The sequence below is a fragment of the Eschscholzia californica genome, unplaced genomic scaffold (assembly GCF_041429995.1).
Source record: "Eschscholzia californica isolate CP2 unplaced genomic scaffold, dmEscCali1.0.p SCAF_4, whole genome shotgun sequence".
In the NCBI taxonomy this organism is placed as follows: domain Eukaryota; kingdom Viridiplantae; phylum Streptophyta; class Magnoliopsida; order Ranunculales; family Papaveraceae; genus Eschscholzia; species Eschscholzia californica.
In genome coordinates this window covers 37155670-37179175 of record NW_028238461.1, presented here as the reverse complement: position 1 = coordinate 37179175, position 23506 = coordinate 37155670, and the positions used below count along the sequence as shown (strand labels likewise).

The 23506-nt window shown below is 35.2% G+C and overlaps 1 protein-coding gene, 1 long non-coding RNA gene and 1 pseudogene across 10 annotated transcripts; all 3 read right to left on the bottom strand.

The window, feature by feature from the left end:
* Window positions 1-9342: 9342 nt before the first annotated feature.
* LOC147544443 (uncharacterized) lies at window positions 9343-10313 on the bottom strand (annotated as a pseudogene).
* A 1290-nt stretch (window positions 10314-11603) lies between these two features.
* On the bottom strand, window positions 11604-13764 carry LOC147544442 (uncharacterized). Of its 5 annotated transcripts, none has more exons than XR_015224192.1 (4): window positions 13567-13764; window positions 13008-13179; window positions 12541-12657; window positions 11604-12221 (listed from the first exon to the last, which is right to left on the bottom strand). It is a non-coding gene; the product is annotated as an uncharacterized LOC147544442 (long non-coding RNA). The 5 variants fall into 5 exon arrangements; XR_015224189.1 differs by having other exon boundaries at window positions 12541-12674; window positions 13567-13697; XR_015224188.1 differs by having other exon boundaries at window positions 11874-12221; window positions 12541-12674; window positions 13008-13344; window positions 13567-13688.
* Window positions 13765-19532: 5768 nt separating this feature from the next.
* Window positions 19533-21702, bottom strand: LOC147544441 (uncharacterized). 5 transcript variants are annotated; one of them, XM_086637974.1, is made up of 4 exons: window positions 20322-21700; window positions 20092-20233; window positions 19734-19834; window positions 19533-19622 (listed from the first exon to the last, which is right to left on the bottom strand). In XM_086637974.1, exons 1-4 carry the CDS (start codon window positions 20382-20384, stop codon window positions 19617-19619), a joined length of 312 nt encoding a protein of 103 aa, XP_086494100.1. In that variant the 5' UTR covers window positions 20385-21700; the 3' UTR covers window positions 19533-19616. The 5 variants fall into 5 exon arrangements, 1 of the variants encoding a protein (XP_086494100.1); XR_015224140.1 differs by having other exon boundaries at window positions 19533-19834; window positions 20110-20233; window positions 20322-21702; XR_015224137.1 differs by having other exon boundaries at window positions 19533-19834; window positions 20092-20782; window positions 21155-21702.
* Between the last annotated feature and the right edge of the window lie 1804 nt (window positions 21703-23506).

Genomic DNA, 23506 nt, shown 5'->3' with positions numbered 1-23506 from the left:
CGTCCTTGCGGCTCTTCGGGAGCAGCCGCCACGACCCTATCCATACCTTTACCATTTGGTGCATTGTTTTTGGGGATTTTAGGAGAATGTAACTCGGTAATACCTTATCCTCTAGCTGGTCTTTTCAGGTTAGCTTTTGAGGGTTCTGCCACTTCAACAGGCACCTTAGGAGTGACGTCAGCAATAACCATTTGGTTTACTGATCCACTTGCTGCCTTGAATTTCCTAGGGATCATGGGAGAAATTCTACTTGGGTCCCACTCTTTAGTGGGAAGAAATTCCAGATTCGTACCTCCTGCATTGTGGTTGGCCCCACCACTCTGTTGCATGGCCGATCTGGTAACTGCTTTGGTAGTAAGTTGGTGGCGGTTTGTAGAACTGCTTTCTCCGCTCCGTTCCGGCGACGTCGTCTCCTCCGACCTGCCTGAATCATCCCAGCGACGGTCACCCGTGTCAACAACCGTTGAGTTTCGTGAATTTCCAGACCATGGCTGAATTACTTTGAAATTCTCTGGATATTTGGCCTTAGCTTTGTTGATGATCATTTCCTGTCTCCCTGGATCCTCTGTTTCTTTCATGAGATCTAACAATTTTAATCGGCGTGGGCAAAACCCCATAGTGTGACCTAAGAAACCACAAAATAAGCAGAACCTTCCTAATCTTTCAAAACGTAAGAATACCTGGATTGTTTTGCCCCCCATAATCTGTAGGTAGACAGATTTTGGTAAAGGTTTGCAGATCGAGACCTCTATTTTAACCTTGCCGAATGATTTCCAAGTGGCTGCTTCCTCCGCCGTCGCTGGTACAAAATTCCCGATCCCTTTTGCTAACAGATTGATAGTTTTGTCATTTAACATATGGTAGGGTAGATCATGAAATTGTACCGTAAACCATGCTTTGTCAAATTCATGTTCGAGGGGTGATTTCTCCTTGATGCATCGTTCCACTAAAAATATATCTTCCTTGATGATCCATGGGGCTTTAGAGATAATATAGTCAACTTCCCCTGTCGTACCAAATTTAACTAGGAAGGTGTTGGTGGTAATGTCGCTGAACTCGTATGGGAAGGGTAAGTTCCATATACCAGTGAGTCTTCTTTTGAGGAGGTCCAAAGAGAAAGATTTGTAAGACAATATTTTGATTACACAGTGGTGTTTGTAATCAAATGTTTACATCTAAAAATATACACAATCATTGATTTACACAATCATTCTCCCTTCTGAAATATACACAATCATTGATTTACATCTAAAAATATGTTAACAGAGCAATGGACAATTGTTGACAGAGATTGAGAACGATATTAATGGACTCATAGACAAACCAAACTGCATGAGACTACTAAAAAGTTTATCTTGTGTTAATGGCTTAATGCCAACAATTTAGGGTGTTGAGGGAGAGAGGATCCACCTAGCTCAATAGCTGAATTAATCAAACCCAAACCAATATGGAAAACACAAAGAGGAAAACCCAAACATCTTATGTGAAAGATATAGCAAAACGGTAGACCAAATAACAACATTGAGCTAAGAAGAAGTTCTCAAAAAAAAATACAAAAATCAGCAGAATTAGTAAAAGAAATACCTCAAAATACATTTATTGATAGATAACTTGGCTGCAAAAGCTAAATTAGACTAATGTATCAACAAATTTTACCAAGAAACATGATAATATGCAGCAACAACCAATCCCATCTCATGTGTTGACCCCAAGAATAAAGCCACTGATATAACATGATAGATTATTAAAACACCCTCGAATCCTAAGGGGAGACGGAAAAAGGTAAGGTTCCATTGGATGTGTTATATGCAATCCAACACTTCTACAGACCTGTTTAGAATTTGAACAAGAAATGTCAGATTAATCAGTAAAGAAAGTTTCAATATTCATGGATTTGATTATTTCAAGAGACCTAATCCAAGTAAAATAGCTTCCTAATTGACAATATTTCAATTAAATAACTACGTGAGGATGTGGAAAATAAGTAGACCCTTTATGGTAAAAACCTCACACTAAGGTGTTGTTTGTTTTTTTTTTTGTGTCTGAATCTGAATTGGCTGAACTGAATTGGTTGAATCTGAATTAGCTAAGTTGTTATAAAAGTTGGATGTTTGGTTTTCAAATCTAAATTTTTAGATCTGAATTTAAACTTTGACATTTCTACCCCTATTTTATATTTTTAATCCTAATTCATACTCATTTCCCCTCTTGTCTGAATAAAAGAAAAGAAACCCTAGAACTTTTTATCTCTGGGCGTCTTTATCTCTCCCCCTCTCTCTTTAGATACTTCAACCCTAGAATCCTTGTCTCTCTCCCGGTGAAGATAAAAAATCCGGCGAGGCTACTCTGCGTCTCCAGGTTTTGAGTCTCTCTCTCTCTTTCTCTCTCTCTCTAAGGTTACACCTTTACAAGGTTGCGACTCTCTATGTCCCTCTCTCTCTCAATCTCTCACCAGATCGATTCCGACTCTCTGTCTCTAATAGATCGGTGTAAAGCCCTCGCCAGATCCGGCAAGGGTACACAGACCCATGGTTTTTGTGGTGGGTTTTCGTATTCTTGTTGTTGTGTATGGTGGTGGTCTGATTTGTGTTTTATGGTGGTGTGGTTTGGACGAAAGTGGTATGTGGATGTGGTCTTGGTTGGTAGTGTTGTGAGGCGGTGGTTTGGTTTATGGTGGTGCCAACGGTTTGGTTTATGGTGGTGCCGACGGTTTGGTTTATGGTGGTGGCGGTGGTCTGTTTGGTGGTTTAAGCTTGTGTTGATTTTGTTGTTTGGTGGTTTTTCTCTAGTAGTGGTGGTGGTGTTCTCGGGGTGATGGTGGTGGCAACTTTGTGTTTTGGTAGTGGTGGTTTGGTGGTGATGTTAGTGGTTTTTCGGTGGTGGTGCCGGCAGTCTTCTGGTGGTGCCGGCGGTGGTGATCTTGTTTGGGGGCAGTGATGAAATATTTTAATGTGGAAAGATTTTCTAAATGGTAGGGGTATAACCGTCATTTGACACTTTTCAGCAGTTGGGCCCTTATTTCAGACTTGTTTTGAAGTCTGAAATATGTGGTCTCTATTTCAGCCAATTCAGACTATATCCCAATTCATAACAGATTTTTAGATTTCCTTACAATAAGAAACAAACATGTGAAATCTGAATTGACATTCAATTCAGATTTCAGATCTGAAAAAAATGAAAGAACAAACAGCACCTAAATTGACTTTCACTCTACTATTAATTTCTGATACTCTACAGTCAATGGACTCGAATATCAACCAGTGAGGCAGTGACACACCTAAAACATCTTCATAATCGATTAAACAATATTATTATCAAAAAATCGAAATTTATATTGATGGGCCTAAAAGGTTACCCTAAAAGGTCTCCACCCGCAAGTATACGGGCGTCAAGTAATAACCCGGTAAGACCGGGATCGATCCACGAAGATAGGAAGGTAATACAAATATCGAGAAAGTCTAACCCACTGGTTTAAGTGTCAGTCACTAACTCAGACTAAAAACGAAAAGATAATAAGTTGGGTTTTTGGATTGATTTCAAATAAATAAACAAATAAGGCTAACTAAACTAAAGGTGAGAGATTCGGGAAGAGTCGAGCAAGAATGGAATGAGAGGCATACTTCGATCCACAAAATCGATAGTGACTAGTACTAATGATCTATAAGCATGAAAAGTTAGTTAACTTCACCCATTTACTTGGATTGGTCAACGAACTCTTCGTTTAACTCAGATTCCAGTCCATGAACGGTCTAAAAACCCGGAAGATTTTATCATTAAAAGCAATAAAACTCTTTTGTCACATCAAAACATGTTTCACGAGTATCCGACTACAGAAGCTAGCCAGACATGATGATACAAATAATAAACGAGAAGAAAATAAAGAAAGACAAAAGTTAAGGTGAAAATCCCCCTTTTTCGTTGATGGCGCGAGGCTAGGATCGTCAGAATAAATGGTTCATTAAGTGTTGCTGATCTCCCTCTAACAATATCCAGATTTCCCCTTAATAGTGCAGATTAGGTATCCCTTCAGTGAAACCAGGGTTCCCTTTAGCAGTCAATACCTTCTTCTTCCTTAAAACAGAATCCACCATGAAAGCTTGCTTGAAGCTTTCTCTCTCTAAACTTTCAACCCAAAACACAACCAGGGGCGGACCCATGTGTAGACCAGACTGGGTCCCGGCCCAGGCTATGATTTGTACTTTCTCCTTCAACATTATATTAGATTTGAGACTATAGCTCACTGGTTGAGACCGTCCTTGCGCTCTAGAGGTCTTGCCTTCGAGTCTCCTCAGCTGCACTTCCATCTTCATTTTTAGCTCTTTTTTTATATTCTTTGTCAAGTGTTAAAAGCGCCACGTTTATATACGAAAGACGCCCCCAACCAGGGAATGTTTTGTGAAGGAAATAGGTGCCTTATAACCTTTTAGGGGCGTCTTTAAAACGACCTAAGAACTAACTGTTCTCTTATTTTGCCCTTACAATATGGTCAGCTCACAAAATAACCCCCAATATTAACTAGCTTTTAAGATAGACCCTTAAAAATTTTTTTTTTGTCTTTTTTCTTTGATACGTCCAATGTAAGCTTGCCCCGGCTATATGAAATTCCTGGTTCCGCCCCTGAACACAACCAAAGATCAAGAGCATCAAGGCAAAGAAGTTCCAAACGAAAACCTTATAGTTTCCGGCCAAAGAAATGGCCGGAAAACTACAACCAAGTCCGGCCAAGATATCTCGAAGTTCCGGCCAAGAAATAGTGTCGTCCCGCGCTGTTGCTTCAACCGAGCAGCTGCTCGTGCTTTTCTCTGTCCCGTACCAGCGTCCCTTAGCAAATCCGAGTTGCTGTTGGCGAGCTATCACTCAAAACCGAGTTGTTCTAATGGCAGTAAAAACGAGAGCTGTTGCAGGCCGTCCCGTGCTTTCCAATCTAGTCCCGAGCTGAAGCCCTTCCTGGTTTCTTCGTCCGAACCTATTGATTCACAGTCCCGAGCTCTCTAATGTTCTTGCAATGGAGATCCAACCTGCTGCAACAGCAACCCGAGCTCCTGTTATTCGTGATCTTTCTTCTCTGTCCCGTGTCTCCTTGTGCTGTGCCGGCTTTAGCTTGGCCGGCCTGAAGTGTTGGCCGGACCCAGCTTGGCCGGCGACCCTCTTTCTCTCTCTAAACTTCCCTCTTCACTCTCCAAACCCTAGTTCCTTGATTGAGAAGATGAAGCCCCTAATTCTCCTTTTTTCTTTCTCTTTTGTCCCCTCCAAATAAAACCCTAGGTCTACCTTGACTTCCATCTTTGACTAGTTTAAAGGGGTGCCTACAGAACTCTTCTTTACTATTCTTCTTTGGGCTCTTGGCCTTGGATTTTGGGCTCCATTAAGTAACCAAGGGGTGCCTGCATAATTGTTTCTACTTTTAATTTTCAGAAAAGACAAAAATGACCCTCGACTTCTTTGTTCCATAACTTTTCCGTCTGAACTCTGATTCAACTTCCGTTTTCACCGTCAGACTCACCCTTGACTCCACTTGCCGTCTAACCTCTGATTTTCTCAAAATGACCAAAATACCCCTGGTGCTCTTTCCTATCGATCTCTTCCACATGAGATGAAAAAGTGATAAATGCTCCGTTTTATTCCAAATCAAACGTCAAACTCCAAATAAGCTACCTACCAAGAAAAACACATAAATAATTAGAATTAAAACCCAAAACGAACTAACTCATCAAAGTTAAAGTATCCAAATGTGGCATTTTAACGCCACATCATATATCCTATGGAAAATTATGATACATGTGTCCAAATTTATATCATGGCAAGAACATACTTTTAGAGCTATCTTTACCCTCCATGATACCATATGATATTCTCGTAGTTATTTAATTGAAATATTGCCAATTAGGAAGCACAAATATGAACGAATATTCAGTGAACACAGAAAACAAAGACTTGTGAATTTATTCCAAACGAAAAACTAAATTACAACCGAAATGCAGTATATTTTCTAAATTTTAGAAAACATTCCTTGTGCATTATGGAGAGAAAAATTCAGAATGCTAAATTGGTAAAAACTAAAACTTTTTAAAAGTTTTGAATCACAATTTTATGAAGGATAAAGATTCAGTGAACACAGACACCTTATCCTTATGTGTAAATTGAACAAATCTAATGAAGTAGTTTCTATAAAGGATTGAGAATGATTTAAGTTCTCTTCAGTATTTTCACAGGCATTTTATGTGCTCTTTGAAGAGTTAAAATATTCATAGACAAACATACAAAATAAACAGGTCAAATTGATGAAAATGAATAACCCACTAAGTAATAATTCACCTCTTTTAACAAAAAAAAAAGTAATAATTCACCTCCAAAATAAGTTTGAGCAAGGAAAGTTAAACACCCAAATGTATTGTGCAAGGAAAAAAATCGAGAATGGGTACATATTTAGTTATCTCCATAGATAAATTACTTTTGAAGAATGAAACGAAGAAGAAAGTAAAGAATTGCATAAAATACTTCACTACACCTTAACAATTTAGTAATAAAAAACAAAATTTGAAAAGTCTTGCATACTAACTTCGTTATTCACTGTTCTAGCATCTCCTGCAAATAGAATATGAATGAGAAATAGATGGAGAGAAAAAGCGAAAGAAGTTTAAATAGGTCTAAATAGTTCAAAAATGAGAAATTCAATTTCATTCCGTAATTTCAACGAAAAGTTGTGCAGCAAAGTTAAACACCAGGATAAGATTTGATAAGCCTCAATTATAGAGAGCAACCCAAATGAAGAACACACTATTAGTGAAGAACACCACGAAAAGGATAAGAAAAAAACAATAAAACAAATTCATTTGGGCATTACATCAAACACCTCAAACTCGCAAATGAAGATAGACCGAAGACGTATTCTTTGTCATCTCCCTCCTATTACTCCTGAAACACAATTTGATGTAAACGCATGGGAAATAAAGAAGATAATAAACTTGTACGAAGATCGATAAGAAATACTTTAAAATACTAAACTTTGGTTGATAATTCTCTTCAAGATCTGATTAACAAAGACTGACTGGACCTCCTTTTATAGGAACTTAGACTATTCTAGATAGATTCAAACTAGGATTCCTAAATAACGAAAATACTTAAACAAAGCAACTTCCTAAACCTAGACTCAATAGGAATCTGACTAAACTTAGACTCATACTAATAACCCTAATGGGTTTGGCCGAGTGGCCTACTTAACTCATCCGGCCGAGAGGCCCATTGATGAGGTCGTCCGACCAGACTTTATCTACATCAGCCCCCCTTCTCTCATGAGGCTCGTCCCGAAGCGTTTGGTTAAGAAAAGTCTGAGGTACCCGCATAAGATGAATTCCACCAAAGCGATTCGTAACTCTCACATCGAAGGAAGCTTGCATTGGAAATGAAGGATACTATGTTGCAAGAAATCGCCAACCTCATACTCTTTGTTTTTTTTTTTTGGAAGTCCCAACCTCATACTCAATCTCATATGCTAATGATTCTCGCAAAATTAACTTTAGTGAAAGAACAACATGCATCTCGCCATCCCTCATAAAATTCGTCATCAAGAGCCAAAGTATAAAATTAACCAATTTCAATTAAGTTTTTGAGGTTAAACCGTGTAGTGTTGATATGACACTCAAAAACTACCTTCCTACGTTCATCTTCGTGAAGTTTATATATCCTAACTCGATAATTACGTGGAAATTTAGTTACTTTCCAAACACATAGCACCATAAATAATATTTTTGGCCGAAGGTTTTTTTTGTAGAAGGTGTCGTAGCAAAAATACATATCTCAATGATCGTTCTAAAAAACATTTTATCGGGCACGTTAGAGACATCAATGAACAAGCTTATGTAATTTGATTGATCAACATCAATATGCTTGCCAATTCTGTCATTGGCAAAGCATATAAATCTGAGGCGTTCCGCTAGCTTCGACCTCCCTTCCTTCGTTCTTCAATTTAACGGAGACAAATTCCGTCATCTCTGACATCAAACCCACACTCTCATCATTCAACATAACACCAACCTTCAAAAGATGGATGGATGATGGACCACTGGTCGCGGCAACTTTCTGAGCCCGATGGGTTTCCGACTTGTAGATTTCCTTTAATTCCTTCTTTGATCTTCGAGCCTCTTGCCTCTCTCTTTCACTATAGCCTTCTTTTACTTCTTTTCATCCTTCGACTCTTCTCCATGAGATTTCCTCTTGAGGTGCTCAACCTTCAAGCCTGATACTTTAGCCACCTTTTCTACTTCATTTTTTCTGCTATCAGGTAGGAAGTCCACTGGGAGCTTCTCTCTTCTTCGAAGAGAAATCACATTTCCGTCATTGCGTGGAACTTCAGGGATGGTTCCATCATTTTCTTCCTTTGTCTACTAGCTGGAGCTTTTATTTTTGCAGGGTGATTTACAAGATTTGAATATGTAGATACAATGGTCTCACAATCAAAATGGTTCGATTCTTCACTGATTTCTGTTGTTTCTCGGGTATTATGAAAAACCAAGATTCTGTCTTCCAGTTTTAATTAAAAAAAAAACAAGGATACACCTTACTGTGTCTTTCTAAAATAAATTCAGAGATAAACTTTTGTGTCCAAACAATAATACTGTTTTTGAAACAGATTAAAAAATAGAAAAAACTAGTATAACTAAAACAAAGATAATTAAAAAATAATACAGTGAACACCCTGGTATTAGTACTAAAGCCAGTCAGATGTTTGTCTCCCAAGATACAATGGCTATACCTTTCAGGATGACGACTAAGAGTACTTCGTTTTTCTGAAAGCGTGCGAACTTCGAACAAGCAGTAAGAACCAGAAGAAAGTGACTTCTTAAAACTCTAAATGCTCAATGAACTTTGAATGCTTAAAATTTTCGTATTTTGTTTGTTGGATTCTGTTTGGTATTTATAGAAGTATTGGTTTTCGGGTGACACTTCAGACAGAGATGCCTATAGACGAATAGATGCTTATATGACTGTTGGTTTTCGGGTGCCATCTTGACCGTCAGATCTCAACGGATTTATCAAGATCTCGCGCCTTGAACGCCCACCGTTAGATCTTGAACGACTCTATCTTAAAAGCGCCAATCATCCTGGCTGTTGGATCAAATCTATGACCATAAATTCGAAGGCTCCAATCGCTCCTCGCGAAGTGCAATGCGCCCTAAACTCCTCGCGAAACACCCTTCCATTTCAACCAACATACCATAAATATATGGAAGATTCTATATAAGGAAATAAAACGTTTCCTCCATCATAAATGTGGTACTAACTCAAAAATCCCGGTTTAGAGTTAATGGTACCTGTACCAAATTAATTTTGTAATAACTCACTCATACGGAACCGGATTTAGACAAAATTTGAGTCTAAATTTAAGAGTTCGACGAAACGAATCCAACGAGACGTCTTTCTCGAGATTCTGATGAATATAAGTACAACAAATTAAGGAAAAACTGTCCAGCTACTTTTGAGCTAGGTACCGATTCCAACACTTCCCTCTACTAGTACAAAGTCTTCATTATCCTGAGTTTCACTATAATTTTCACCATTCACACATCGTCGAATCAAATCAGCAGCCGAGTTAACAAGTTTCTCATCATTTAATGTTTCATTGCCATGAATTAAATCAGCAGGAACTTTATACCCGTCATCGATTTCTAAGTCATCGATTTCACGGTTTTTAAGAGACTGATTAAGTTTTACTGCTAAAGGTACATCTTCCTCATCGAACCATTATATTCACTTTTACTGTTTGTGCCATACTCCTGAAGCGTAAGCATATCAAATTGCTCATCCAGAAGCCGACGAGCTCGTGGTTCCTCCTCAGTCTGGTTCAGTCTCAAATCAGCAGCTCCAAAAACCTCACCTTCTTCAGGATCCAAATGATCAGCTTCAGAAGTCTCACTATTTAGTACTTCAAGATGTTGATTTATCTTATCATCTACAATTTCATCTTCCTCTCCTTCTTCAGGAAGATTAGCCTTTACCACAAAATCCTCTTCAAATTCTTCAACATCTAAACCAAACCACAATAAGTCATCTTCATTAGCATCAAGCAAAGCAGCAACTTCCTCATCAACGGCTCTCTGAATCCTTACACCAACAGTCTTAGAAGCAACATTATACATCAAGTCTGGGTGTCACTTGAATCATTAACAAGTCATGAAACTTACCCTTGAAGCATCATAAGCCTTTACATCAAGAGGAACTTGATCAAGCTTTGCTTTACTGTTCTCATAATAAGCAGAACCACCTCCACTCTTCTTAATTTCTCTCATATGAAGAAGATAGTTATAACCATCATTTCAGAATTTCCTTCCTAACAGAAGAATAAGAGGATTGAGGTGATGATGAATAATAAGAGTACGGAGGCGGTGGTGAAGAGGACGGTATTAGACCATTAAAGGTGGTGAATATGGTGCTGAATACAGTTGTGCTGTATGATAAGAGTACGGAGGTGGTGGTGGTGGTGAGGATGATGTCGGATAATAATAAGATGGAGGTTGTGATGGGTTTCCTCTTACGGTTTCTCTAGGATTCCAATGATAATCGTACGAACTATTTGGAGAAAAACATGCTCTACATGAGCATTGATTCGTCCCTTCCTCAAAAATAGAATAAGATTGATATAACTAATCGGGAAAAAAATTCCAAAATCGTTCACCCAAAACTTTGGTGGATCTGAATACCACATGATGCAAACGTAACGGAAATAAAGAAGATAATAAACTTGTACGAAAAACGATAAGAAATACTTTAAAATACTAAACTTTGATTGATAATTCTCTTCAAGATCTGATTAACAAAGATAAACTGGATTATGAAGGGATTTTCTAGACACACAATGACTCTCTCCTTCTCTCTTTGATTTGTGTTGTCTCTGAAGGGATTATGAAGGGATTTTTTTTCATGTTTCATAATCCCTTCATAGACAAAAAAAATCAATGAGAGAGGGAGAGTGTGTGTGTCTAGAAAGTATCTGGAAAGATGAAAATGATGAGGATGAAAGATGGGGAACCGTTTACGGAGACAGAGCAGATTAATGAGAGTAACCGAAAAATTGAAAATGGAGGAGTAGAAGAGGTGCTTAGGGTTTTGCCATTGAAAACGTAGCGTGACCACCTTTTATTCATGTCATTAATAATAAACCAGGAGTTGTGTAACATATCAAGGAAGATGGAGTTTTAATCTTGAACTTGGAAATGATTGAACGACTCAGATTGGTCAATTTGTGTCATTGAATATTGACCAAGAGAAACAGGTTGGCATTTAAAGAGGGTTTGTAACTATAACCATGAGTGGGTGCACGAATTCTGGTTTTTTGGTGTAGGTAATAGGTCTGTTGGTCAAAATTTGAGGAAAGACAAAACGAACCGTCAGATTTGTCTTTCAGGGTATCCCAGTCACTAAAAAACTTTGTGTTTTATATAATAAACTAGATATAACCCGTGCATCCGGCGTGGATGAACTTGTTTGATGCATTACTTAATTTGCAAGTGCAAAGGTCCACTGCATCCCGCTGGTATTCATATGTTGCATTTATTTATTTCTGAACTCTTCCATTTCCTATGAATGAAATCATGAATCAAATTATATGAAGAACAAAAATACAGTTTGAATACTATCATCGAAACTAAATTAAATACAAACTTTTTAGTAATTAAGAAAGGAAAAAATACGAATGTTAAAGAAAATATAAACAGAACAACAAATTCCTCAAACGTCTTTGGATTGGCCATCGAGATGGCTACGATGGTTATCCAGTTTGAACGAAGAATAATTCTTGAGATGAATTATGTACTTGCAGAAAATGAGAAAAAAATAAGAATATAAGTCAAGTTCATGTTACTAAAGGAAAAAAAAAATGGCAGCAAATACCTTTAATTTAATAAACTGGTTAAGTCAAGTTCTAATTTCGGTTGATTTCAACAATTCAGTACCATACCACAGACCAATTGAGACCACGCGTCACATTCATGTTCCAGTCGAAATGGTCTCCACACGAGGAAGATATAAGGAAAGAAATTTTATAATCGCAAGTTACCTCGATTTGAAAGCACAAAACAATACCTTTAGATCTGTAGTCTCGTCATGGATTATTTTTTGTTTGCATCTTTAAGTTCCTGATTCTCGTTCCTTAGCCGATTTCAGATGCAAATAGTGTTAATGAGTATAATAGATTAGTCGGTTTTCACATGTCTCTCAGGCTCCACCTGCGTGAAACCCAGGGGAATTATCTCAATATAATACTCCCTAATCAGATTGAAAAATGGGAAAGTTTACTCTAATGCCTTACTTTAGTAATTTCAGATTTATATATGTAGTTTATAGTTTAGGTTTGTATAATTTAGATGTAACATAGGAATAATTATATTTCTTCATTATAATAGATTTCATACAAAATATATAGAAAAACAGGAAAGAAATTTAGAGTTTAGTTTCATGTACAGAGAAAGTCATTATTCATTAATAATCTATCAAGAAATCAAGTTCAGGTAAAGTGAACGATCTATATATCTTAGATTTTCTTACCAAGGAACGAGAAGATCATGTCTGACAATTCTATAAACCTAAACTATCTTGGATTTTGCAGTACATATGAGTAATTGATTTCCCGACACCATTGGTTGACTCCAAAATCACTCAGAACTACAAATTAAAGCAACCTAAGAAAAATAAGACGATAATTCTCTAATTAAGATCATGTAGAAACTAAATTTAAAATAAGAAAAAGATCCTTTCGTTAATCTATTGAAACTCATAAGATAAATAGAGAGCTCTCAATAAGTCTTCCATGGAGAATGGATTCACCATCGGTTTTGTGGAAAACCCTTGTACGTAAATGAGCATCAAATGCACAAAACCATTAACAAATGCGAAATGCCAACCATAGCTAACCCAAAAAGACAAAACATCAAAAATACAAAAACGAAAAGAAAGCATAAATAAAATTCAAACATATTGAATAGTCTTTAAAGATAAAACAAAAGTAATAATACCTGAATTGAAGTTGAGAAATGGTATAGGTCATTAAGCATCTAATAAGGCCAATTTGAAATCCAAAGCACCCTCAAGGAGAAACCAAAAGGTTGAAGTTGACTCTGTACCTGTTGGTTAGCGCTCCTCAACTCTACACTTTTCTCTCTATTGTGCTTTTCAATTTCTTCAGACCTACCCAATCACCAAAAGAGCATGCTAGAATGATAATTGAATTTATTTGAGTAACACAATGTGAACTTTCGATATATTTCTTCAAACTCATGACATTCAATCCTAAAACAAATAGATCCAAGATGCATATACCCCAAATGCCCGTTTTCTTTGTATCAAATTCACCTGAAAAAATAACCTAACTAAATTTGATTACTAATACCCCAAGCAGGATAACAAAATGAACAGTAACTAGAGAGAAACCTAAAATGCAATCTTACCTAAATACACTTGTTTCCGACCGTCCATGTCCATCAAACATAAATAAAAAGATAAAAATATAAAAAAAAACAAATCATAAGACTTGAGAGAGTGAGAGATGTTAAAATGATAACTCAGGTTACTTACCAGAGATGAGACTCCCAACTTGTTGTTCTCCCGTAAGTAAAACATGATGCCCTGGTGTTGAGAACACTTGGATAAGAACTATTAAATATCCCAAAAAATACTATTGGATGGATGGATTTGAGTTATCATATTGAAACGGAAGAGAGAGACGAATTCATGAATTGGAGTTTTAGGGAAAGTTTTAGAGGAGTGAGAGGCAATTGGAGGAAGGTCGCCGCTTTGGGGAATAAACAAAAGTCTCGAGGGAATAAAGATTTTGGTCAAAAGAAATTGACTTCGTGGACATCTTTATTTTTGGTCAAAAAATTGGATTTCTTGCTTTTTGATCCCTAATCTTCATCTCCACATCTTTCTCTCTCCTACTCTCTTTCGCCTGCTGCTGCTCTTTCTTTTTCACACTTAAAATCTACCCAACAAGCAATACTTGTGTAAGATGAAGCCTCAAAACCATAACGCACAACAACAACAACAACAAGCATCGATGGTATAGTTGATGGTTATTACTCTTTAGTCCAAAACCCTAATTACTTCCTCTGATGGAAGGATTTATTTTGCTGCTCTTGTTGTTCTTCCCCAATTTGTATTCTGAATTACTGATTGCTAGATTTATCTTCTTTCTTTGAAATTTGTACTGTCTGAACCAATTTATGAAGTTTTCAGATTAGGTTGTAACCTGGGTTTATGAAGATTTGCTTATTGTTGCAAGTTTAAAACACAATCATACAAAAAAGTTCCACTTTTTCCTGAAATTTTGATTTTTTTTTTTTTTTTCGTGTTCGAAAAGCTTAATGAAACCCTAGTTTTTATCTTATACTTGACAAAATTCAATTCTGAGTTATTTGTAGTTTCTTTTGTTCACATATTTATGCTTATTCCAATTTGGGTATCTAAGAAAATTCATTTTATATTTGCACGGAGTAAATGTATTGGCATCAAGCATGTAACAATGTAACAATGAAGGTTTGATGCTTCATGAGATCCCCCATTATGGTATAAACCACCAAAACCTTTTAATTAGATCCCCCATTATTACCACGAAAATGTAACAATGGAAAATCTCTGCAAGCTTCATGGGTGGAGTGTTCGTGAATACCCTAGACGTGGTTTTGATGTTGTTCTGTTCAATAATAAGATCCATATTCTTACCATTAGATGGAAAGAACTATACCCATATATTACACAAGTATTGCTTGTTGGATAGACTTTTAAGTGTGAGAAAGAGAGAACAGCAGCAGGAGAGAGGGTAGGAGAGAGAAAGATGTGGAGATGAAGATTAGGGACCAAAAAACAAAAAATTCAGTTTTCGGATAAAAAATAAAGATGTCCACGAAGTCAATTCTTTTTTACCAAAATTTCTATTCCCCCGAAACTTTTGTTTATTCCCCAAAGCCGCGGCCTTGGAGGAAACATAAGAGTTTTAGGGAAATGATGAATTGCAAATTTAATGGGCATTGAGAAAGTTGCATTTTGAAACGGAAGGGTTTTAAGGAAATTTAATGAGCCAAAATAATTGGTCCAAAGGCTATAATGAGAAGATAAAGAATTGGACGCTCATGATTTAAACGTCTATATCAAATAGGTTTAATGAGAAGGTGAATGATATCTTCTTTTTTTGAAGTAGGTGATAGATCTAAAGGTTGATAATACTGTTGATATGGCATGGACGGCCAGATTTATCTCTTGGTTTGTCACAGTCAGCAAAAAACTTTGTGTTTTATTATATTGACTAGGTATAACCCGTGCCCATAGGGCACGGAAAATTCTATTAACACTTTACCTAAAGTGTTTGTATGCGTGCATAATATAAATTCGAAATCTTAGTGAAAAATATACTTTCAACAAAAAAAAAAATAACATTCAGGTTATGAAGTCCTTACTCAGCCACCTGCCTAGGATATACTTTCTCCGTCCCATTTTATTTGCTCACTGGTTTACATATGTTTTTTGTTGATTCCATTCATTGGATATGTTTGTTTCTTCACTAAACATACTCAGCATTCACGACAAACTCTAAATGTGTTATGATCTTACACCAGTGTAATAAATCAAGAACAAAATTTTCATTTATTTTTTAAGAGGTATGGTTAGAATAGACAGAGATTCAGACATATTTCCCTTTCATAGTGACTGAAGAAAAGATTTGATAGTATTTTACGACACTCACCCCTCAACATTGTAATAACAATTCATTAACATAACAAACTACTCAATATAGATTGAATTGTCTTTCTTCCTTCTTACTACAAAGAGAAACATGAGTCTAAAATACAACGCAAAGATGATTATAAGTAGTTGGGATCCATATATAGTAGTGTGTTACCCGGCTATTTGGAGTAACTCTTCTGCACAGAGCTCGACTACCTGGTCTGCTGGTCATATGAAAGTGATTCATCTTTCCATCATAGATCTTGTGCAACAACGAAGTATGAGTATCAAAAGCGCCTAAAAGAATAAGACCAAATTCGTTATATTGAGAAATAAAACAGTTCATTTTCACTTCAATTAGTAATTACCTTTAGCTCATCTCCGTAGACGAAATGTTGTTAATCTCCTCGAATTATATAATATAAAATACCAACCTAGTTTTAAGAAAATTCAAGAATCTAAGGCCGGCAAAATGAAAACCCATTGTCACACATACTATTAGAAATTAAGAACATCTAACAACTTATAAGTTGCCAACCGACTGAATACAAATAAAAACTGGAAACTATAAGAGTAGCTCAGAGGAGATATACAGAAGAGAAGAACAATTAATCCACCCAAAGAGATCTTCTAAACAGAGCCATTTCTAAAAGAGATTCAGCTAAAGAAGAATGACAGACTTCTCATAGACAATCTACAACAACAACATACTACTTATGTGTGTGGAGTATCCTCCTCTGACTGTGGAGAGAGCAATATTTTGTCTGCGGTGGTGCCGGTGTTGGACCCGACACCTCAACCACCACAACCACCATTACCATTTAACATGAAAAAGTAAGAACAAAGAAACCACTTGGGGAAAAGGAAAGTTTTTATAGGCTGTGATGAAGAAAGTGTCACTTCTTCAGACTTCTCTTGGCTGGACCACTCCCTCAATGGAGACATCCACCTCCTCCTCAAGGGAGACAACCGTAGTTGTGGGAATCTTAACAAGAGAAAAAGAAGTTTAGTGGTCTGTCAAGAGTCTCATTCATCTATCAATTTGCACAAGTACCAAAGGGTTCTTTTTCATTCATTACTATTAGTATGTTAACCTCATATAATTGAGTTGTTTAGAGATTATAAGTTCCTTGATATATCTATAGCCCTATCATATTCTCATACAAAATTAGTGTATAAATAACATTAAGTAGGAGGAAATGGACGATGGGTAATTGTCAATCTCACTATGTATTGAAACTCTTCAGTAGATAGAGAGAGAGGATCACCTTCACCCTTTAATTAATCATGAATAGTGAATCGTTAATCTATTGAAATTTCTCCAACTATTGATCATATCTGCAATATATAATATGAATGAGACATTGTATGGCTATTAAGCTTCTTTCTTCGTGCTTTATCATGGAACGCAATATATTTCGAATCAAACGCATAGAAAAAACAAAGTTAAACAACATGATAATTTTCTTAGAAGCATTTATTATACAAATACCTCATCTATATTTTTATTAAAATCGAACTTCAACACCTACAGTATAAAATAGCAGCCAAGTTAAACAACATGAATCTTCATGTTCCGAAATTAGAAAATTTTCCATCTTCTTTTCATACTAACATGGTGAAAATTTTCCATCTTCTTCCTTTCATACTAACATGGTGATCTTCATAAAAATTAAAGATTCAGAACTGCAGAAACATTGACGAAATCTAACTTCCATAATTTCATTCAATACCCAGAAAGAAAGAAATCCAGAAGGCAATAATCATTTCATCAAGAACCTAAAGATTGAAAAAAAAAACAAAACCAACCATTTCTTCTCACTTGAGAGCTAAACGATTAAGTGTATGATTTTTATAGAGAGAAAGATAAATTGGTAACGTGCATCTTTTGGTCGACTTGGGTAAGGAAGGAAAGATAAATTGGGAAGAAGGGTCTCATTAATCTTGGGTGATGAATGGAAGATTAATTTGGTAACGTGCATCAATAATCTGTTCAACAGTCGATTTGGTAACGGAAGGAGCAGAAGGCAGATCAGAGCTTTCGTCCAGTTGAGGGAAGAAATTAGACGGTGTAGATCGACAAACGGTGGAGATGAGTAACGGTCCAGATTAATCTTTTTATTTACTTCTTGCAGTGAGTGGGTGAATAAATTTGTATTTTTTAGGGTAGGTAACGGATCAAAGGGTGTGGATTGCATCATAAACACAACGGACGACCGGATTTGTGTTTCGGCTTGTCCCAGTCAGCACAAAACATTGTGTTTTGTTATATAGACTAGGTATAACCCATGCCCGTAGGGCACGGGCAAATGTTTTTTATCACATCCTAAAGATTAAAATGACAAACTATAACCAAGTAAAGCTAGCATTCAACCTTTTTTTTCCTTACTGCATCGTTATTCTCTTACATTTGAATCATATAAGTACGAATTATTAATTTGACTCGTTAATCAAGCAAGGCATCTTTTTCATCATTGGGTAGTTGCTCTCATACACCGGAATCAATAAACATAAAATGAGAAAGAACATGTAACATGAGATCAATTATCTACATGGTAAATGAGAAAGAAGTTTACTCTTGTAGCTAAAACAACTCTTAAACTACATACATAAAAATCACAACCTATGCATTTATTTGTGAATGAAACCCATGTCTGAAGTGAAATTTAGGATATTAATGCAATTTATTTCGCTCTGAATATAATAGATTCCTATCTGAAAGGGGTAAACACTAAGTCTGATAAATGAAATTCTGCTTCAACTGGTGAGCCAAATTTACGTCTACATCAAGGCCAAGAAAATTAAAAACAGAATATCAAAAGACCACAGTAAAAGTATTCTTAAGACAAATTAAAGAAAAGAAAAAAAAAGGTGATGTTCAAGTGAAAGATCTTAGAAACCCAAAGATCATCAATTTGTTTCCTGTTTCATCATCTTGCCTGTTGAAAACAAAACAAAAAAATTGTTACGGATTTATCTCTTATTCTTGTGTAATGTATAAAATATAGAATAATGCTAACATACTAAGTCGCCTATCTGGTTTTGTGTTCTAACTAAGGGTTTAGTCTCTGCTAAAACTCTAAAAATGTGTTCTTTCATCTGATTTGGTTTTCTAGTCTCAAAAACACAAACATTACCCACTTCAATATTGTTATGCCAAGAAAGCAGACATCGTTGTTGCTCCAGTCTTGTTTGTACCATACCACACAAGCTGTGCTTTCCCACTTCAGTTCCACAAAGTCATTTCTCCGCTTGTATTTGGAAGATAGGAATACATGAATGAACTTGCCAGAGGTTGAAATGTGACGAATAACGAATTAACATGGTCATATGCTTTCTAAACCATATATAGTCTATACTCAAGCCAATAGCAAACTCACAATATGGAACACAAAATAAATGTGGGATGACCGCATAATAATCATCGTATAAGGATTTTTTGATTTAAAATTTTAAGGTTGTTCCAATGCCCTAGCTAGTAATGTCCATTAAAATTTGCAGAGTTTAGTAACAATTGAAGAATTCAATTCAGAGAAGTTGTTGAAGACTATCTGATATTGATTTTGTCGCAAATTTTGTAGTCTTTATATTTTCAAATTGTATAATGATTGTAAGAAATTCTATTTTTTTTTTATGTAGCAATTCTAATACTTAAGTAATTTATTTTCTAATACTATTTTAGTTCTGAAGATTTACGTTCTCAAATGTCGGTTTGGTTTGTTTTTGTGATTAAGAAATTCAATAATTTCAATAAAAAAAATGTCTACTTACGAGGTCTTTTGGTAACAATAGGTACACTACTTTAGACGCATAAAATGTTCAATGAAGTGTGCTGCAGGCATGGGTTATACCTAGTGTTTTGATAAACTTTCATCTCTAGAGATATTACTCCATAGCTTTGTAGTTCAAATCTTACACATAGACAAAAAACACATATGAGCTCTTGCCAGTTGCATACACATGATATCACATTGAATTTCTTAAAATCAAGCTTCATCTATCTTGTTTAAACGCTAGTGTACCAGTCGATAGTTACAGTTGCAATTCTGCTTAAAGATCGTAACTAACTCTATGCGCCATTTCCATCGAGCTGTCCATGAGAAAGGACGTGTGCCATGTATTGCTGCATGACCATTGAAACACCATGTATCAGTAAAATCCAATTATTTGGTCTAGCACTATTTCATATTTAAAGTGAGCGTGTCTAGCTTTAGATGTTAATGATTAGAGGGTTGCTCATGAAGTTATCTTGAATCACAATCATTATTTGTCCAAAACATCATTTACGTTTTAGTATCTTTCGGCTCAAATTTGTCCAAAACATCATTTTTCACCATGAATTGACCAAAGTATGCAGAACCCAACAACAGTTCATCTCACCTTTAAGATCATACTTACACAGTGGTATGCATACATGATAAGGCTGTTTTCCTTGACGTTCAAAGTGCTTAGCCATCACAGAGAACTCTATCGGACCCCAATCTTCTAGTTCAAAACAATTTTCGAGAGCAGCTTTATATAACTGCAAGTACATTTATATTATTCAAAAAGAAATTTGAAAACAAACATATAAGCGGTGCGGTGGCATATAGAAAATCATAACATGATACCTTTGCTGTGTCGGCTAGTAATTTTGTCCCAGCCTGATAAGTTGCATAAAACTGGATAAACATCTTAGAAAACTTCTACGAATTTTGACCATACGTCTCCATTTTAATTATAAAAGTGATAGATAAACTCAAGTATTGTTTGTGTACGCTTAAGTCAAGACTGAAACGAAACAATAAAATCCTGTGTATGATACTATTCTTCTAAAATTCTAAATTCTAAGAATAGCTTTCCGTTCGTCATACAGGCTCATCGTGATGTTCAAAAGTTTTTTCAGTTCCTGCCCAAAGATGAAGTGTTATCCGGAAAATTATTAGAAGCAGTACCAGAGTCCAGAATAACTAAGATTCAGTTACGCGTGCTTGACTGAAGTACAACGATATCTTTATGCTCCAAAATAACACAAGGCTGAGTCCACGAATCTTGAAGTTTGTGCTATCCAAAATGAAAGCGATAGTAAAAACTGAAGACAAATATATAAGAACAATCATATTAAGACCACCGTTGTGTTTATTTCTGATCGGTTAAGTTTAACTACCATAATTGATGGTCTTATTTCTTCTGCAAGAAAGAGCCATAATCGTCTAATCCCATAGTTACAAATTTTACCAAACAAGGCATATTTATTGTCAAATCCTTGATATATCTATAGCCCTATCATATTCTCATACAAAATTAGTGTATAAATAACATTAAGTAGGAGGAAATGGACGATGGGTAATTGTCAATCTCACTATGTATTGAAACTCAGAAGTCACCCTTAAGTTTTTAACAATCTATCAAAGGAAAACACAAAAAAATAAATAAAGAGCTAGATTAGAAAAGGAAAACATACCCATATTCCATTTTTCCGAATTCAGGCGGTCATCAGCCCCAATATCCTTGGGCAATACAAAAATAACTATACCAAAAGAAATATTCCTCATTGAGGAATTTTATCGAACACTTTTTATGCAACTTAAAAGAATGAATCATGTTCCGAAATTAGAAATTAGAAGATTTCAGAACTGCAGAAACATTGACGAAATCTAACTTCCATAATTTCATTCAATACCCAGAAAGAAAGAAATCCAGAAGGCAATAATCATTTCATCAAGAACCTAAAGATTGAAAAAGAAAAACAAAACCAACCATTTCTTCACACTTGAGAGCTAAACGATTAAGCGTATGATTTTTATAGAGAGAAAGATAAATTGGTAACGTGCATCTTTTGGTCGACTTGGGTAAGGAAGGAAAGATAAATTGGGAAGAAGGGTCTCATTAATCTTGGGTGATGAATGGAAGATTAATTTGGTAACGTGCATCAATAATCTGTTCAACAGTCGATTTGGTAACGGAGGGAGCAGAAGGCAGATCAGAGCTTTCGTCCAGTTGAGGGAAGAAATTAGACGGTGTAGATCGACAAACGGTGGAGATGAGTAACGGTCCAGATTAATCTTTTTATTTACCTTCTTGCAATGAGTGGGTGAATAAATTTGTATTTTTTAGGGTAGGTAATAGATCAAAGGGTGTGGATCTTATCAAAATCGCAACGAACGACCAGATTTGTTTTTCGATTTGTCCCAGTCAGCACAAAACATTGTGTTTTGTTATATAGATATAACATATGAGTTGGTCAATTTTTAATATAACCATATTAACTTTTTAATATCATTAAATATTAACCATATTAATATAATTATTATTTTTTAACATTATAATATTAACTTGATGGGTTAATTTTAGTATTCTTTTTAACTTGATAAATATTCTAATAAATATTCTAACATTATTTTTAACTTGATAAATATTCTAATATTAATATTCGTTTTAATTTTTAACTTGTTAAATAAATATTAGTTTAAAAATATTAATTATTTAAAAAAGAGTAAATATAATTTAATATTCAAATATTTAAATCTGTTATAACATATATACATCACTTTTTTTATGAGATTGCTAATTAGCAATTACAATATATTAGATTTAAAGTTGTGACATATAGAGAAAAGGAACACTGCATCAAATTGCGGTTCTCCCCCCTAGAACCATTAATCAAAACATGTGTCACTCTCTTATAAGTTTGCGACTTTCAGATTGATATAGAAAAGAGTAACAAGTAGCCGTTAATTACTTACAGAGACAGCAATTGTGTGAGTGACAACAGTGATCATGGTAGCAAATGAATATGATTTAGTCTATTTTTAATATAACCATATTAACTTTTTAATATCATTTAATATTAATATAATTATTATTTTTAATATTCTAAATGAGTTAGTTTTAATATTCTTTTCAACTTGATAAATAAATATATTTTTTTGTTAATTTTTTAACTTAATTAAATGTTCTTTTTAATTATAACTTGATAAATATTTTAATATAATTTTTAAATTTATAAATATTCTAATATTAATATTAGTTTTAATTTTTAACTTTTTAAATAAATATTATTTAAAAAGAGTATTAATTATTTGAAAAGAGTAATGTAATTTAATATTCGAGTATTAAAATCTATTTATAACATATTTTTTGATTTGCACGAGTTAGCGTTATCAATAAAGGCTAAACAACATCTATTGTATTGAGGATGAAAGGTGTGGCATATAGAGAAAAAGAACAACGCATCAGAGTTGCGGTTCTCTACTCCAGAACTATTAATCGAAACATGTGTCACACTCCTAAAAGCTTCCGACTTTCAGATTGATATCGAAAAAAGTAAGAAGAAGGAGTTGTCGGTTACTAACAGAGACGGCAGTAGTGGAGGTGGCAACGGTTTAATGAGCATTATTTAAACGAGCAAGTACTATGGTTTAATGTTTTCTGGTAGTAATTGTATATGATCTATGTTTATATATGGATTATTTGAATTCTTGTGAATTAAATTATTTACCACATTATATATCGAATATGTATAACCCGCACCTCGTGCACACACTTCGATGGGGCACTTTATGCGTGTAAATACAAGTACAGGTGCTAAGATAGGAAAAATAATACATTGAGGAAAAAACGTATGAGGTTATATCGTTATTAGAAAAATGAAAGATAACTTTCAACAAAAAAAGATAAAAAAGAAAAATGAAAGATAAAAATAAAATAAAATGTTAGACCAAGGGGCAAAGGGAAAACCCCCACTGAAGTACTTTATTTGTTTTAAGACTTAATATTAAATGAAAAAAAAGATCTCATTCGAATCCAACGTTGA

Bases quoted from the DNA above. Each gene is read 5' to 3' on its own strand.
- LOC147544441 (XM_086637974.1), bottom strand. From the start codon at position 20,384: ATGTTTATCCAGTTTTATGCAACTTATCAGGCTGGGACAAAATTACTA. The intron at 20,234-20,321 runs GTATCATGTTAT...ATGTACTTGCAG, and splicing joins TACTAGCCGACACAGCAAAG to TTATATAAAGCTGCTCTCGA. The intron at 19,835-20,091 runs GTGAGATGAACT...ATGGTCATGCAG, and splicing joins GTGTAAGTATGATCTTAAAG to CAATACATGGCACACGTCCT.